We start from the raw sequence: 15516 nt of genomic DNA, 5'->3' as shown, positions 1-15516 counted from the left end.
ACTGGAAGTGAGCATTAAGGGAGAGTGACTGGAGGAAGTGGAAAGTTTTAGATACTTGGGTGCAAATGTGGCAGGAAAGGGTGGAGTGGATGTGGAGGTAGAATGTAGATTGAGAGAAGCAAATAAATGCCTTAGTGGATTAAAAAGTGTAATGAGGAATAGACATTTGGGAATGGATACTAAGAGGAGATTGTTTGAAGGAGTGATTGTGCCAACAGCACTGTATGGGGCAGAAACATGGAACATTAGAGAGGAAGAGAGAAGGAGTTTGAATGTGTTTGAGATGAGGTGTCTGAGAAGTATGATGGGGGTTACCAGGCTGGATAGAGTGAGAAATGAGGAGATGAGGAGGAGAACAGGGACGGTAAGGGAATTGGGAGATAGGGTGGATGAAAGAGTATTGGGATGGTTTGGACACATGGAAAGAATGAGTGAAGAAAGACTAGTAAAAGAGGTATGGAAGGCAGATGTGGAGGGAGTGAACATGAGGGGGTAACCTAGGATGAGATGGATGGATGGGGTGAAAGGGGCTTTGGGAAAAGGGGAATGTCTGTTGAGGAAGGACGGGAGAGGACAGAAGACAGGGGTGAATGGAGAATGGTTGTATGTGGATGATGTTGTGATGCATGTGGTGGAATGGGCAGGGGGATGGGGGTGAGGTAATATGTGTGAAAAAAAAAATTGACGCAGCCCGAAGGGATTTCTCCCCATCTTCTCCTTTTCTGCATGAAGGGACGGAGAGGGGGGGTCGCCAATTTAATGAAGCGGCCTTGCTGAGGATGTGCTGTGTCTTGCGACACTGCCTCTGACCTAGGGCAGTGGATAAGATGCAGGGATGACCTGTCATCTAGGAGGAGCCAAGATGGGAGGGAGGGTAGAGGGTGGAGGGAAGTGGAGTGTATTTAGGATGGAATGGGTGGGATTGGTTTTTTATGCCATTTTCTTTTTGGCTACCTCCATTGTAAGGGGAAAAAAGACTTGGTAAATGTATGTATGTAATTGTTCTTATCAAATTATAAGTTTCTCCAAAAATGTTGTTTATATGTGTCTCAGGGGACATATTATTCATAATAATGTCTCCCAGGTCCTTCACATTTTCTACTTTTTTAATTTCTTCCTCTCCCAATTTATATGATCCCACTATTCTCTTTTGCTTCTTCCAAATTACATTATACTACACTTCTTAATATTAAATTCCATTTTCCACTTCCTAGTCCATTCCCATACTTTATTGAGATCACTCTGCAGCTACTCACAATCTTCTAGTGTTCACTTTTTTCAACAATTTTGCATCATCCGCAAAGAAGCTCATATAACTTTCAATTCCTTTATCCATATCATTAATATATATAGCAAACATTATTGGGGTGAGAACTGTTCCTTGTGGTACTCCACTAATCACTTTATCCCAATTAGAATGTTTGTCTCTTATCACCACTCTCATTTTTCTTTCATGCAAGAAGTCTTCCATCCACTTTAGCAGTTTGTCTTGTATTCCTCCTGCAATTTCTAATTTCTTTAGCGATTTCTTATGTGGCACCTTATCAAAAGCTTTTTTTCAGGTCTAGAAATGCACAGTAAGCCCATCCATCTCTTTCCTGTATTACATCTATTACCCTTGAATAGAAACACATTAAGTTTGTGACGCATACTGCCTTGGATTTAGTACATTGTTTTTTTCCAAATGCCTTACCCATCTAATTTCGATAACTCTTTCTCAAATTTTAGCTATCGTACTTGTAAGAGAGACTGGTCTATAGTTAGTAGGGTTTTCCTTATTTCCCCCTTTATATATTGGTACTATATTTGCTCTTTTCCAATCTTCTGGAACTTTTCCTTCTTTCAATGAAATGCTCATTAGACTATGTATTTTGTCTGTTAGTTCATTCCTGCATTCTCTCAAAATCCAGTTTGCCATTTCATCTAGTCCATGCGATTTACTGACATCGAGATTACTCAAGTGATTCATTATTTCCTTCCTTGTTACCTCTATCTCTTTTTATAGGGGGGACTTTCTCCTCTCACTCAACATCTCTAAGTTGTATGTTCTCCCTTGTAAACACTGATTTAAAATGCTTGTTCATAATTTCTGCCATTTCTATTTCCTCTGTGTATTCAACTCCTCCTTGTTGTAGTTTCACTAACTCTCGTTTGTTTTTCAGTTTGTTGTTTACAAATCTATAAAATAGGTTTGGTTGATCTTTACATTCTTTTATGACATCTTTTTTGTATTTTCTCTTTTCTTCTCTGCAAGGGGGACAAGTGTGAGTGTAGTAGTTACAGAGGGATTAGCTTGTTGAGTGAAGTTGGGAAGGCTTATGGGAGGGTCTTGATTGAGAGGATTAGGAGAGGAACAGAGGGAGTAATTGGTGAGGAACAGTGTGGGTTTAAGACAGGTAGGGGTTGTGTAGATGAGATTTTTGTGGTAAGACAGATATGTGAGAAAGCTATTGGAAAAGGTAAGGATGTTTTTTGGGCAAAATTTTATGGATCTGGAAAAGGCTTACGACAGGGTAGACAGGAAGGTACTGTGGGAAGTACTGCAGATATATGGGATAGGAGGAAAGCTGTTAAGAGCAGTCAAGAGTTTTTACGAGAGTAGTAGACCTTGTGTTAGGATTAGAAATGGAGAGAGTGAGTGGTTTGAAGTAAAGGTGGGACTTCGTCAGGGATGTGTTATGTCGCCCTGGCTGTTCAATGTTTACATGGATGGGGTGGTGCAAGAGGTAAATGCAAGGGTAGTGGGTCAGGGGTTGGAGATGATTAAAGAAAATTGAGAAAAGTGGGAGGTGAGCCAGTTGTTGTTTGCTGATGACACTGCGCTTGTAGCAGGATCAGAGGAGGGATTAACCACTTCGGTACGGGACTTAAATCTCGCGGGCAGCAGCCAATGCCAGCCGTATGACGTGTCGTAATAATAATCGCATCATAAAATATAGTCACCGCTTATATCGATCGTTCTCTCTTTCACCCGCGAATTTTGAAAACCACAGAGAATGGGATTCAGGGCGCATTTGGGAGAATGTAAAAACACAGGGGCGACTACAATAAATATAATCAAGACGCCGATATGGCAGCGTCGCGAATCCACTTGCTCCTCATGACGCCTACGTGTGCGGCACCGTATGGAAGGGGTTAAGGAAGTTAGTGACAGAGTTTGAAAAGGTGTGTAAAAGAAGGAACCTGAAGATAAATGTGGGTAAAAGTAAGTTGATGAGATGTACAAGAGGAGAGAGTGACAGTGGATAGAGGAAGTGGATAGTTTTAGGTACTTGGGTGCGAATGTGGCAGGAAAGGGGAGGAGTGGGGGTGGAGGTAGAATGTAGATTGAGAGAAGCGAGTAAATGCCTTGATGGATTGAAAAGTGTAATGAGAAATAGACATCTGGGAATGGATGCTAAGAGAGGAGGAGTCACCGAATTTATGAAGCGGCCTTGCTGAGGATGTGCTGTGTCTTGCGACACTGCTTCTGACCCAGGGCAGTGGACAGGATGCAGGGATGACCCATCATCCAGTAGGTGCCAAGATAAGAGGGAGGGAGGAGGGTGGAGGGGAGTGGAATATATAGGAAATGGAATGGGTGGGAGTGGTTTCTATGCCTTTTCCTTTTTGGCTACCCCCTATGTAGGGGAAAAATGCTTTTGGTATATATATATATATGTATCTATGTATCCTCTCTTCTTTATTTATCTTTCTTTTTATCCATACCTGTTTGTACTGATCACTTTATGCAAGTTTCCCTGTTTTTTTATAAGACATTCTCTGCTGTTGTTTGTGACCTAAATTTAACCTTAATTGGTCTGGTCGTGTCTATACTGTATTTCCCTAGTCTATATATTTCTTCAGTTTCTTTCCCTATTTCCTGTTCACCTTTTTGAAATATTTCTATAGTCAGCGCAAGGAGAATTGGCCGATAAGGCGGGGCTAGGACATTTCCCGGTGTTGCCACATGTGGGCATCCATGGCGAGAACGTGCATGTGGATGCAATGTTTTCTGAATGCAGTATGAGGGGGGCGGGGCCAGAGATTAGATGTAGCGGCAACGTCGCTCTCTCATGCACATATGCCATATGTAGACTTAAAGAAACGAAACCTTTGTATAGAAAACATTGCTTTGATTTTTACCTCAGTGGTGGTGTGTGACAAAAAATTATAATATAATCATATGAGGCAACATTATAAAATTATAAAATAGAATTATAAAATAAAATGAAATTATAGAATAATTATATGTGGCACCACAGGGGAACTCCCAGTGCTCCGTCCTAACGGCCAGATCTCAGTGCAACGGGTATAATACCTTGTTTACCTTTTCTTTCTCATCTTTTTCTCTTGTAGTCCTATTTGGATTATGCTTCTCTTCCAATCCTAATATAATTATACATTTCTTTTTATCTGCTAAGTCTCTTACTATATTCTCCTCTCTCATCACTTTAGTAACTGTGTTCTTAGTGTGTTCCTTCATCTGTTGTTTCACTTTATCTCTAAATTCAATTTTGTTATCCTGAACTTTTTTCCAACCACTTACCTCTTTTGCTATGGACCCTTTATTTTCTTTATTATTCCTCTTTAATTTCTCATTCTGATCCTTTACTTCTTTTTAACTGTCGTTTTAATTCTTATGTTTCTTTATTTAGGTTTTGGTTCTTCTTTAGTTCTTCCAATTTATCAACTCTTTGTGTAATTAGTGCAAGTTGGCTAAACATAACCTCCCATGTTTTGTTCATTTTTGTTAGTTTTTCCTCTAGACTTGCTAATCAGGGGAGGTTGTCATCTCCTCCCTCATTCATAAAAATAATTATCTCCACTTTCTATTGAGCTGCTTTTATCTATATTCCTACTTTTAACAGCTTTGCTTACTTGATCTACATCATCTGTCTCATCTGCACATCTTTTGTTTACACCTTCCAACATCCGAGGCCTGTTCCTCCTCTTCCTCATTTTCTTCCATTTTCCTCAATAATGTCTCCCTTCTTTTTTTTCACCTGCCCACTATACCACGAGCTTTCCCCTTCACTACTAATACAACACAGGTACTCCGTCATTGCTGAAATCCACTCCCCCTCCCCCCCCGAGTTCCAATCTTCGCCGTCAATCCAACGATTGTGTGTGTGAGTGCATGTATACATTCCTACGAAAACCACTTTAACTCAAATGTAACAAACCTGATTCATGGAAAACATTGGAACTTGAGAGCTCTAAATGTGAGTCGTTGCAAAAAAGAAAGGAGTTATGGGATATATACGCACTGGTTCCCATTCCAGCATTTATTTCTCATGAAAGCCTTGTTTACATGGGGCAAGTTGAGAGGCAAGTCAAATGTGTAAGTTACAGGCTCGCTTTCCTTTCCAGTTCAAGTAACTTTCATGGTAGATCTCAAGTGATGTTAAAGATTTGCAAATACCATGCCTAACACTGCTGTCGACATCTACCCAGCGAGAACATATGAACACATACACATAGTCTGGTATTGTATTGGGAAAGGGGAGTTTCACTTAGTGAGTGATAGAAATTATTTAATAGAGTAAATCCACTCAGTGGAAAAAAAATTTAACCTCTTCACTCCGGGGCACATTGCACGTCTGGCAGCATTAGCTGCCCGACGTGCGATGTTGCGTCATAATAATCACATTATAAAAAATAAAGTCAGTGCTCAATCGTTCATTCTCTTTCACCCGTGTATTTTGATAACCATAGAAAATTGATGAAGCCAGTTTAGAGAGAATCAAAATTACGTAGGTACAACTACAATAAATATAATCATGCCACCTATGTAGGCGTCACCATATGGAAGTGGTTAAAAGGAAGATGGTGAAAACAGACAAAACAATGGTGAGTGAACCAACTAAAAGAAGACTAGATGTGAGCAGGGTTGAATTGCCGTTAGATGTCATAAAAAAAAAAGCTGTACTAAGGAAATGCCACAGTGAAACCAAAGGCACGATAAAAATATCATTGGTTTTTCTGGGTTTGTAAGAGGAGGTAGAATACTAGGTAAAGGTATAGATTTTGCAATGACATAGTGATTTCTAGTTTAATGATCTTTAACTTTATATTAAAGATCCTCCCCAAAGGGCATGATCTTACAATCATTAACCAATTGAATTTTCTTCTCCACCCTTTCACCCCGACCATTGATTATAAACACAAAACAAAGAGCAAACTTATGCAACTTATTTGCTGGCTATGTTGTTTATAAACACCTAACCCATAAAAATGTAACACCCGTCTTCTACTTCTCTTTGTACCAACTTCTTATGCCCTTTTACTCTTATCCATACCACATCCACAAGCAGTAAAAGACCCAAACTTAGGGTTCTGGTTGAAAAACTCTTCCCAGACCCTCTTATGTCTTTTTTTTTTTTTTTTTAAGGAAAATCCCCTTTGGGACTGCAGATAGTAGAATGCCTAATCCTATCCCTGCCCCATTTTTATTGCCTTTTATGATTCAAGTGGGAACACTCAGTGGCAGTATTCTTTCTCCCCTACCACAGGGTTCAGCAAAAAAGGAAATGTATATTCAGAGAAGTGGTACAGGACAGTATTAAGAGTGAAGGGACAGTTGCAATATAATAAAGTAGCATCATTTCTCTGTGAATAGAGATTTACATTATCACAGACAAAATGATGTGTGGCTCTGGTACGTAGGGGTACCCCATATAGACCCTAAAATATCAGCTGCATGCTACTGAACAATTTTAACCTCACAATAACAAGCAGCCAATACCCCAGATAGGGTACAAATACATTTCAACAAATAGTAATACAGTACAGCTAAGAATAGAAAATGTTAATCATAGTAAGTACTTAGAAAATATAATCTTTGGCAAAACTCATTATGTAAAGAAAAGAATAATGGCACTTGAGGTATTGAATGAAAATATATATTAATAATAATTATAATATAATAATGATAATACAATAATGATAATGATACATAAATAATACTAATACAAATAGCATAAGAAAAAAAGCTAACACAAAAATGGGCTAGGTGTAATAATATCTGCAATAACATAAAAACTTTTTACATACAGTAAACATAAGGAAAAAACAAATTTAAGTATTTAAAATAGAATCCATGACAAATAAGAGACCAATTAATAAATAAAAGACTCGTGATATCTGGCTGCCAAAGAGCTGAAAATATTTTTAACATGACCATTAAAGACATTTTTGTTGGTAATACTTATGTTTGAAGAGAGGTCATTCCATAGTATAGCACTAGTGTGATAAAAGCTGTTTTACAGAAGGAAGCAGTGTCTTAATTAGTAGCAACCTGGGCTGTGTATGCATAACTGTATATCTACTTTGTGTATTTACCTAGTTGTATTTACCTAGTTGTATTTTGCGGGAAGGGGAGCTATGCTCGTGTTGTCCCGCCTTTGTATCTTGCAGTGTCTAGTTTGTTTTTAAACTCATGAATGGTTTTTGCGCATACTATTTCATTGTCCAGTTTGTTCCAAGTGTCCAAAACTCTATGAGGAAAACTGTTTTTCTTCAGTTCTCTTCTATAGCTATGTTTTTTTATTTTCTTTCCATGTCCTCTTGTGTTTCTTTTGTCCCAGTTAAGTAAGTTCTCACTATCGAGTACCTCTGTGCCTTTCATGATTCTGTAGATGGTCAATAGGTCACCTCTCTCTCTTCTTTGCTCCAGTGTCGGTAACTCCAGTTTAGCCAATCTCTCTTCGTATGATAGGTTTGCAAGTGCAGGTGCCATTTTTGTAGCTGCTCTTTGGATTCTTTCTATTTTCTTTATATTCTTTTTGGTACTGGGGGACCACAATGTCGCTGCATACTCTAATCTAGGCCTTATCAATGTAACCAATATTTTTTTCATCATGTCTTCGTCCAAGTATGTAAACGCCACTTTTATTGATCTTAGCAAGTTGTAAGTCTCCCCGACAATTTTGTTAATCTGTATATCATAGGACAAGTCGTTCGTGATAATTACTCCCAAATCTTTTTCGGATCCTACTTTCTTTACTTCTTTGGTTCCAATTGTATATTTTCCTGATATTCTGTTTTTGCTTTTTCCAAACTCCATTATGCTACACTTCTTAGTATTAAAGTCCACTTCCCATTTCTGACTCCAGTTCCATACCCTATTTAGGTCTTCTTGCAGTGCTTCACAGTCCTCATCAGTTTCTATTTTCCTTAGCAGTTTGGCGTCATCGGCAAAGAAGCTCATGTAGCAGTTCACGTCCTCATCCATGTCATTCATATAGATAGCAAACATTATTGGTGCCAGCACAGATCCTTGCGGTACTCCACTGATCACCTCTTTCCAGTCTGAATATTTTTCTCTGAGCACTACTCTCATCTTTCTACCAGTCAGAAAGTCCTCTATCCATTTTAGTAGGTTTCCCTGTATTCCTCCTATGTGTTCCAGTTTTTTTAGTAGTTTTCTGTGTGGTACTTTGTCAAAGGCTTTTTGCAAGTCTAGGAATGCACAATCAGCCCATCCATTTCTTTCTTGCACTATGTCTATTAGTCTTGAGTAAAAGCATATTAAGTTTGTGGAGCATGATCTTCCTTGTCTGAATCCGAATTGTCTTGGGTTTAATATGTCATTGTCTTCCAGATGTTTTACCCATCTATTCTTGATTATTTTCTCACAAATTTTGGCAATGGTGCTTGTTAGAGATACTGGCCTATAGTTGGTGGGTTCTTCTTTGTTTCCTCCTTTGTGTATTGGTACAATGTTAGCGTTTTTCCAGTCCTCGGGTATCTTTCCTTCTTTGAGTGAGCTGTTTATTAAGATGTGTATTTTGTCTGTTAGTTCTTCTTTGCACTCCTTTAGAATCCAATTTGCAATACCGTCCAGGCCATGTGATTTTCTGACATCCAGCCTTGATAAATGTTCTGATATTTCCTTGTCTGAATCCGAATTGTCTTGGGTTTAATATGTCATTGTCTTCCAGATGTTTTACCCATATTTGTATATGTATATATATATATATATATATATATATATATATATATAATATATATATAGTGTACAGTCGATCCTCAGATAACGCGGTCATTATGTACTGGGAGCTGCTCAAACAAGAATGTGGGGCGAGGGGATAGCCGTGGGTGGCTGCCTGCGGTCACGTGTAAACCTCCGGGTACTGATGCAGGAGGGAGGGAGGGAAGGAGAGGGGGAGTAGGGGGTGGTAGGGGGATAGCCAACAAGTTTTAGCTTGTTCGCTTCCACCACCTGCGCCGTGCTATCGTAAAATTTTACTGCCCTAACCTGTTGAGGAGCTTTGCTTCCACCACTCACACCGCGTTATCGGAATTTTACCGCGTTAACGTGTTTAATGTTTCTTGAAATTTTTACTGCGTTATCCAAAATTCGCATCACTATATTGGCACATTCCAAGATGTCACATATGTAATTTTTATTTTTATTTATGCTTAGTAGCCCATGAGTGTTGAATTCTAAGAGTTGTTTGGGTGTATATTTCATAGAATTCGAGTGATGGTGGTGGTGGCCAGTGACACAAACAGGCGTCAGGACAAGCCAGCTAACGGGATAAGGGAGGGAAGACGGGAGGGGACCAGGAGGTGGCAGTGCCTCTCAGGCGCAGACTACAGTATATTTACTTTGTTTTGTATATTACATAGGATACATAATATATATTATATATGTACAATTGCATTTGCATTATTCTTTTTAAAGATTACTTTGTATGATGTTATAAATGAACTTGTACAGTGGATATTAGCTGTGAGGTAAGTTGTGTTCTGAAGCTTAGGTCTACATTAACATCCTGCAAGCTGCAAAAACTACCTGGGGTACAGTATATACCGGTATTTAATATGGAATGTCAGCATATGCAGATTTGGTCATACACGGTAATTTCAGGAACCTAACCCCCACATTATTTGAGTGACTCCTGTAATAATAATACATTCAGAAAGGTTGTGATGAAGCTTTAGGACATCTGGTCTGTGGACTTAATCCCCATGTTATGTAGGTGCCGTCCTAGGGCAGCTCCTTATTATTAATCTTCTTAATGTGCACATATCTAATGGATTTGTTTTCTGTGCACCCAATTATTAATTCATTATTGGTGCTGCATATTTTATGAATATCCATAATCTGTGCAGATTCACAAAATGTGCAAGACATGACCAATCAATCAAGAAATTTGCCCACATATCAGTGATAGGTACATAAGTGATACTTTTGTCGAAATTAATGAGTATCAATAATTACAATGGTTATGTGATGCTTTTATTAAAAGTACTTGCTTTAACTTTACTGAGGAATTCCACATGATGGCTCACTTCCCTTTTTAGATGTCTCATAAAAAGAATGCTGATAACTTTTATCTTGATCACTCCTGTCTGTGACTTTCCTTAAATCTCTCCTTTGCTACCTGTGTGACTCTGCCTTATTAATGTAATTTTGTCCCCAAAGCATATAATTACTAACCAATGACAAAGTACAATTTCTGGGTATAATTATCTGCCCAATTTAGGAACAACTTACTTTGCAGGTGACATCCGTGGTCAGGGTTTAGTACTTGGCATTGAAATCGTTTGGAGCAAGCAGAGCCGCAAGCCTGCCAAGGGAATTGCTCAACAAATTGTGTACAAGTAAGTTTCTTTCATCAAATCAGTATTACATGTTGTTAAATCACTAGTTTTATGAAGTATTGGTGTACTACATGTGAACAGTAAATGATTATACAACTTTAACAAATGAAATTGGTAAAATTCCAAAATCATGCAAGCACAGATATTTAAAATGAATCTTCTATTGTCCAATAACTTCTGACCTAATTTAATCTAATCTAACGTAACCCAACCCAGCATAATGTAATGTAACCATTTCATAGAAAAAATAAATCTTTCAAATACAAAATAGAAGTGAAAAATGCATTTGTGTGATACTGGAATGGAACCATAGAATAGCTTACAAGTGTATTGTGAATATATAGTTGATAAATGGAGTTCATATCTTTTCCCAGAATGAAAGAGAAAAATATCATTGTTGCAAATGAAGGGGAATCTCGCAATATTCTTCTGATTATGCCACCTATGTGCTTCACCCAAGATAATGCAAACACCTTCATCTGTACCCTGGATAAAGTTCTAACAGAACTTTCTTCTGGAAGTTCAGATCATTTCAACTCCCCTGCATACTTTGAGTAAGTAAATAAAATTAGTTGTAAAGCATAAAAGTAAAAGGACAAAGAAGAAAAATACTCATATCTATGTACTGTTGCAAGATAGGCATCTTCAGAACCTATGAACACCCTGATCTCCATCTGGAGATGCAAGGGGCATCAGAAATATTTCAGTATACAACATTATATATATATTTATTTATTTTATTATATATATATATATATATATATATATATATATATATATATATATATATCATTTATTTGTTTCTTTGAATGATTACACTGGGTAACAGCCAAAAAATCGTCAGGGGTTTCTCAGCTGATTTAGACTAATATTGGTGTTCTGAGTCCGAATATCACATTGGTTTTGCTCAATCAGGTCAACTTTTTGAGATACAGCCATAGGCCTACCTGACGAGCTATACATATGATAATTTGAAGGGTTTTGAGTTCAATCCTATTTTTCTTGAAGAATATAGCGAATTATTCATATATAAATGGTTGCCCCTTTGCAAAGGGGGACGGAGAGGGGGGGTCGCCGATTAAATGAAGCGGCCTTGCTGTGGATGTACTGTGTCTTGCGACACTGCTTCTGACCCAGGGCGGTGGGCAGGGTGCAGGGATGACCCGTCATCCAGGAGGTGCTCAGATGAGAGGAAGGGTGGGAGGGGTGTGGAGGGTATTTAGGGATGAAATGGGTGGGAGTGTTTTTATACCTTTCCCTTTTTGGCTACCTCCCTTGGAAGGGGGAAAAAGCCTTGGTATATGTATGTATGTATGTATGCTTCTGGTGTGTTTCTGTTTGAAATTGGCTAATTGACTTATTTCTTTCTTTTCAGGGTATTGATATGGCTTCGGCGCGACGGTCATGCAGGAATAATCCTGACATTTTCTGCTACATTTGCGGAGAATACACGCTGTCAATGCACAGGAAGAGCATCACAAGCTTTGTGAAGCGCACATACCAGGCTTACTTTCAAGTCAAGCTGGGTGACCAAGATAAGTCCTGGGCACCGCACACGGTGTGCATGACGTGCGTGGAATACCTCCGGCGGTGGACGAAGGGCACGAAAACTTCACTGAAGTTTGGGATTCCGATGGTTTGGAGGGAGCCGTCTGACCATGAATCGGATTGTTACTTCTGCGCCATCAATACTACTGGCATCAACCAGAAGAATCGGAGCAGCCTCCAGTACCCCGACCTTCCATCTGCCCGCCGTCCAGTTGCTCACTGCGAAGAACTTCCTGTACCAGCGTGCAGAGAGCTTCCTGACAGCGACGACGAGGCCACCACTGCATATGAGGGAGGAGATACAGAAGAAGAGTATGAAACACAAGATAGTCCGCAGCCCTTTTCACAATGTGAGCTTAATGATCTGGTTCGGGATCTCAGCTTGTCGAAGACTTCCGCCTAGCTGTTGGCCTCCAGACTCAAAGAGAAAAATCTACTCGGCGAGGACGTGCGTATCACGTTCTTTTGTAGAAGGCATCAGGACTACATGGGCTACTTCTGCCAGGAGGAAGACCTCGTGTACTGCCGAGATGTCGCCGGCCTTCTTGTTAAACTCGGCGCTCCTCAATATGATCCAAGAGATTGGCGACTCTTCATAGACAGTAGCAAGCGCTCTTTGAAGAGTGTGCTCATCCACAACGGGAACAAGTTCGCCTCAATTCCTCTTGCGCACTCCACAACTCTCAAAGAGAAATATGAAGCAGTCAAGTACGTGCTCGACAAAATCCAATATGAGCAGCACCAATGGCTCATCTGCGTCGACCTTAAGATGGTGAACTTTCTACTTGGTCAGCAGTCCGGGTACACAAAGTACCCATGCTTTATATGTAAGTGGGACAGTCGAGACAGAGCCCAGCACTATGTGAAGAAAGAGTGGCCGGCGCGAGAGCAGTTAGTACCTGGGGCGAGCAACATCATAAACAAACCTCTTGTTGACCGGGAAAAGATTTTTTTCCCACCGCTTCACATCAAGCTTGGGTTAATGAAACAGTTCACGCGCGCTCTGGACAAGGATGGGAGGTGCTTCAACTACCTGTGGCGAGCCCTCCCTGAAGTGACCATTGAGAAGCTGAAGGCCGGTATTTTCGACATCAAGGACACAGAGTTCGAAAACTCCATGAACACGCTAGAGTGCGCCGCCTGGAGGTCGTTTGTGCAGGTGGTGAACAACTTCCTGGGGAACAAGAAGGCAGCAAACCACGCCACACTCATCAACAGCATGATAAAGAACTTCCAAAACCTCGGGTGTTTGATGAGTATAAAGATGCATTTCCTGTTCTCACACATGGAGAAGTTTCCTGAAAACCTTGGTGCGGTCAGCGACGAGCAGGGAGAAAGGTTCCATCAGGACATGCGTCAAATGGAGGAGAGGTACCAGGGGAGGTGGGACGCAGTCATGCTCGCGGACTACTGATGGTCGCTAAAGAGAGACAACCCAGCAGCTGCTCACACACGGAATTCGAGGAAACGGCGATTTACGCCGTGAACTCCGAACTTTTGTGTCACGTAACGCTCATGTACATGTATTAAGCTTATCAAATGTAATCGAGTATATAAAAAATGAATGAATTTGGATACGTTGACTTTTATTTCCCCAGGAAAACGGAAAAACCGAATTTTTATGATCCGCAGAAATTGGGTTTTTGGACGAAAAATCGTTTTTTTCTTAAATGTTTGTAGCGAACAATCCTGACCTGATTGAGAAAAATCAAGGGCATTTTCAGACTCAGAGCATCACAATTAGTCTAATTCCACTGGAAAACCCTGGACGATTTAAAAAAATATTTTTGTTTTGTTACCCAGTGTTATATATATATATATACATATATATATATATATATATATATATATATTTGTATATATACATTATATATATATGGATGATGTCGTGATAGCATGAGGTGGAATGGGTGGGTGGATGGGGGGTGAGGTAGTATGTGTGGGCAAAATTTGACGCAGCCCAAAGGGATTTCTCCCCGTCCTCTCATTTTATGCAATGGGGGGATGGAGAGGGGGGGTCGCCGATTTAATGAAGCGGCCTTGCTGTGGATGTGCTGTGTCTTGCGACACTGCTTCTGACCCAGGGCAGTGGACAAGGTGCAGGGATGACCCGTCATTCAGGAGGTGCTAAGATAAGAGGGAGGGTGGAGGGGTGTGGAGTGTATTCAGGGATGGAATGGGTGGGAATGATTTTATGCCTTTTTCTTTTTGGCTACCCCCCTTGTAAGGGGGAAAAGCCTTGGTATATGTATGTATGTATATATATTATATATATATATATAATATATATTTTTTTTTTTTTCTTTTTTTTTTTTTTCTTTTTTTTCCAACACTGATCTCCATCTGGAGATGCAAGGGGCATCAGAAGTACATACATATACCAAAGGCTTTTTCCCCTGTACAAAGAAGATAGTCAAAATCAAAAGGCATAATTCCAGTCCCATCCCAACCCATTCCACTCTCATTCACCACCCCTCCCTCCCTCCCTCTTTTCTTGGCTCATCCCTGCATCTCCTCCATTGCCCTGTGTCAGAAGCAATGTAGCAAGACACAGCACATTCACAGCAAGGCCGCTTCATTTAATCTGCGACCCCCTCCCTCTCCATCCCCTCATGCAGAAAAAGAGAAGATGGGGAGAAATCCTTTCAGGCTGCATCAAAATATTCATACATAACCACTCCCTAAGCCCCTATCCCCCACCCACTCCCTTTCATGCATCACATCATCATCCATATACAACCATTTTCCATTCACTCCTATCTTCTGTCTTCTCTCTTCCTTCCTCAACAGACATCCCCCTCTTTCTCAGCGCCCCTTGTACCATTCATCCATCTCATCCTTGGTCCCCCTCATGTTAATTCCTCCACCTCTGCCTTCCATGCACTTTTCTTTTACTAATCTTTCTTCACTCATTCTTTCCATGTGTCCAGACCATCACAATACTCTCTCATCAACCTTATCTTCCAACTCCTTTTCCACCTTTATTCTCCTCCTCACCTCATTTCTCACTCTATCCAACCTAGTAACCCTTACCATACTTCTCAGGCATTTCATCTCAAACACGTTTAAACTCTTCTCTTCCTCTCCAATGTTCCATGTTTCTACCCCATACAATGTACAATCACCTCTTCATACAATCTTCTCTTAGCATCCATTCCCAAATGTCTATTTCTCCTTACACTTTTTAATCCCCCAAGGCATTTAGTTGCTACATTCTATCTCTACCTCCACTGCTCCCCTTCCCAACACATATGCCCCCAAGTATCTAAAGCTATCCACTTCCTCCAGCCTTTCCCCCTTAATACTCACTCCTAATTTGATGCTACTGTCTACCCTGGAGATGATGGCATGACAAAGGCATCAGAAATATTTCAG

At 40.1% G+C, this 15516-nt stretch overlaps 1 protein-coding gene across 9 annotated transcripts in view; it reads left to right on the top strand.

Annotated features, from left to right (window-relative positions):
* LOC143033825 (5-phosphohydroxy-L-lysine phospho-lyase-like) overlaps positions 1 to 15516 on the top strand; it is a 345670-nt gene that overhangs the window by 288525 nt on the left and 41629 nt on the right. For 6 of the 9 annotated variants that reach the window (XM_076199340.1, XM_076199336.1, XM_076199344.1 and 3 more), the window contains 2 exons: positions 10476 to 10593; positions 10968 to 11147. In XM_076199340.1, coding sequence (XP_076055455.1) covers positions 10476 to 10593; positions 10968 to 11147 — 298 coding nt within the window. Of the gene's footprint in view, positions 1 to 10475; positions 10594 to 10967; positions 11148 to 11968; positions 12100 to 15516 lie in introns of those variants that run through there. The other 3 variants (XM_076199342.1, XM_076199339.1, XM_076199341.1) reach the window with 2 other exon arrangements.

This window comes from Oratosquilla oratoria, chromosome 16 (genome assembly GCF_046742065.1).
Source record: "Oratosquilla oratoria isolate Oo_2021 chromosome 16, ASM4674206v1, whole genome shotgun sequence".
NCBI classification, from domain to species: Eukaryota; Metazoa; Arthropoda; class Malacostraca; order Stomatopoda; family Squillidae; genus Oratosquilla; species Oratosquilla oratoria.
The sequence above is the reverse complement of the archived record's forward strand: the minus strand, read 5'-3'. Positions and strand labels throughout refer to the sequence as shown.